This window comes from Crocuta crocuta, unplaced genomic scaffold (genome assembly GCF_008692635.1).
Source record: "Crocuta crocuta isolate KB4526 unplaced genomic scaffold, BGI_CrCroc_1.0 scaffold53, whole genome shotgun sequence".
NCBI classification, from domain to species: domain Eukaryota; kingdom Metazoa; phylum Chordata; class Mammalia; order Carnivora; family Hyaenidae; genus Crocuta; species Crocuta crocuta.
The window spans coordinates 2,269,752-2,272,792 of NW_027529432.1; the positions used below are offsets into that span (position 1 = coordinate 2,269,752).

At 52.7% G+C, this 3,041-nt stretch overlaps 1 protein-coding gene across 1 annotated transcript in view; it reads left to right on the top strand.

Annotated features, from left to right (window-relative positions):
• Positions 1-3,041, top strand: part of LOC144227964 (solute carrier family 22 member 20-like) — a 23,435-nt gene that overhangs the window by 13,372 nt on the left and 7,022 nt on the right. The window contains 2 exon segments of the mRNA XM_077759775.1: positions 1,424-1,532; positions 1,718-1,921. Of these exon segments, the coding sequence (XP_077615901.1) occupies positions 1,424-1,532; positions 1,718-1,921 (313 nt within the window).

Genomic DNA, 3,041 nt, shown 5'->3' on the forward strand with positions numbered 1-3,041 from the left:
TAGAGCCCGATGCGGGGCTCGAACCCACGAACTGTGAGATCATGACCTGAGCCGAAGTCGGACACTTAACCGACTGAGCCACCCAGGCGCCCCTTTAATGTTTATTTTTGAGAGAGAGAGAGAGAGAGAGAGAGGAAGAGGCAGAGTGTGAGCAGGGGAGGGGCAGAGAGAGAGGGAGACACAGAATCTGAAGCAGGCTCCAGACTCTGAGCTGTCACCACAGAGCCTGCCACAAGGCTCAAATCCACAAACCGTGAGATTATGACATGAGCTGAAGTTGGACGCTTGACCAACTGAGCCACCCAGGTGCCCCTGACACTATTTATTTAAAGAACAGTCTGGTGATTCCAGCAAGAAGCCAAGGTTGAGGTTCAGAGTCCCAGAGCTTGTACGAAGCTGAGGGCCCACGGCCTTGAGCACTTGTCTGAGTCCTCTGGGCTCCATTTCCTTCCCATAAAATGGAAAGATTATTACTATTGACATTTTAACATATTTTCTTCCAATCTTTTTCCTTTTGGTAGATTTTGTATTTGACATAATTGAGATACTATTATACATGTGTGCATACGTATAAAGAGGACTATATATGCATATATGTATATAGGTATTTACATATGTATAATGTATCTTATTTCACTTTATGTGGTTACATAAATATGCTTTTTCATGTTAATACAAATGTTTCATGCCCCTAACTTTTTGTTTCTACATTTTACAACTCTGGCTTTGCATATCAGAATCTCCTGGGGACCTTTAACAAAATACCCAAACTTGAGTCTATCTACACGAAGATTTAATGTAATGGAGAGGGGGTGGGGTCCGGGGGGGGTGTTTTATAACCTCCCCTCCAGCGCGCAGCCTGCGAAGGTACCACGATTTCCCTGCCCGTCGCTTCAATGCTGGGCATGTGCCTTGGGGTGTTACTGTTTGTAACCCAAAGCGTGACAAGCTCACGGGGTGACAGCCAACATTTAATGAGCACTGAGCCATGACGTCATGTCAACCTTATGACAACCCCGTGAAGCAGGCACTGGTCTTTTCCTCCTTTTACAGTTGAGGACAGGGAGGCTCAGAGAGGCCAAGTAACAAGGGGCCAAGACCAAGATCACCCAGCTGGCTCGGAGCTGGGATTTGAACCCAGGCCTAACCCCCAAGTTGGTGCTGCCTCAGGAAGGGTAGAAGGAGGCAGCCATCGGAGCAGGACAATGTGGGGACACTGTGGGTCTCAGGTGGGAACACGAGGGAGTGGAAATCCCAGCCTCCCTTCCTCCCTTTCCGGGCTCCGAGCCTCACCCTCTGCCTCCTCTCCATACCCCATCCCCTCCTGAGTGCCTCGCTGCCACCACTACCCCCTCTGCCTCCCCGATCCCCCCTGGGGCCCTGAGGGCCGCCTAACCCCCTGCCCTGCCTACCCCCTCTACAGATATGCAGACCCTGCGCACGGCCCAGGCGGCGCTAGGCAAAGGCTGCCTGGCCAGCTCCTTCATCTGCGTGTACCTGTACACGGGCGAGCTGTACCCCACAGAGATCAGGTGGGTGCATGGGGAGAGGCCCAGCGGCACCTGCTGCCGGAAGGCCCTGGAGCTCCGGGTCGGCATCTGCTGGGCTTGCTGAAGCAGGACACCCTCTCTGCTCTGCCCCGCGACACCCGGCGCCTGGCACTCCCGGCCCTCTGGGCGGTCTGGGCCTTGGCCACTGACCGGTCCACACTTTTTAGGCAGATGGGGATGGGCTTTGCTTCGGTCAGTGCCCGCCTTGGGGGCCTGATTGCGCCCCTGGTCACCATGCTCGGGGAGTTCAGCGCCATCCTGCCGCCCGTGGGCTTCGGGGCCACTTCGATCCTGGCCGGGCTGGTTGTCTGCTTCCTGGCGGAGACCCACAACGCGCCCCTGGTGGAGACCATCGAGGCCATGGAGAGGAGGTGAGGAGCTCCTCAAATCAAAGATAATATTGACAGATGATTTCCATTTAACTCTCAGGCCTCATTCAGATTTTGCCAGTCTTCCCTGCCCCACCAGTGACATCCTTTTTTTTTTTTTTTTTTTATTTTNGACTAAGCCACCCAGGCGCCCCAACCAGTGACATCCTTTTAAGCAAGAGGATCCTGTTCAGAATGACAAGTGGCACTTAGTTGTCACATCTCTTTCAGGCTGGACTGGGTCGTCAGGGGTCCTCAGACTCTCACAACTCCAGCAGCTCTGCAGGGTTTTAGGATAGGAAGGGCAGCCATGACCCCACAAAGCACGCTTAGATAAGGCTTCCGTGAGCTGGAGGGTGCGGCACAGNGAAGTCAGATGCATACCTGACTGAGCCACCCAGGCGCCCCTGGACTCTTGACAGGCTCAGGTCATGATCTCACAGTTTGTGAGATCAAGCCCCGAGTTGGGCTCCATGCTGAGAATGTAGAGCCTGCTTGCAATTCTCTCTCCCTCTCTCTCTTTCTCTGCCCTTCCCCCTGCTCACACTCTCCACTCTCTCTCTCTCTCTCTCTCTCTGTCTCTCTCTCAAAATAAATATTTAAAAAACATATACACCCCAAAGAAAGAAAACGCAGGCAAACATCAGGAAGGCCCAGGGCACAGCCCAGGGTCCTCTGTGTCTTGTTCATGTTGTTAGGCCTCCCTTTCCAAAGGAGAATCACCGAGGACAAAGCCCACAAAACACAAAAGGAGTTGGTTATTCAGGTTTACTTTAGTGCGTCCGGCTGGCCCCTCCCGAGCACCAGAAAAGTCCTCGGAAGAGCGCCCTGCCGAGCCATAGCTCAGGGTTTATACAGGGAGAGAGGGGCAAAGCCGGTGTACAGAAGCGAGAATTTTGCGGTCAGAGGTGGGGGTTGCTTAACAGTTGCTTGAAGAACATGTTTGAGCGTTCTAATCACAATGTTCACTAAAGATTTACATCTCAGGGGCTTGCTGCAGCCAGGAGGAGCTAGGNAACAGCAAGGAAATTGGGACTCAGAAGAGAGAAAGAAATAGGTTAAAATGGTGACAGTGGTGGCCTCAAAGTATGAGTGACATTTAATTTTTTTCCCCTAGCGCTTT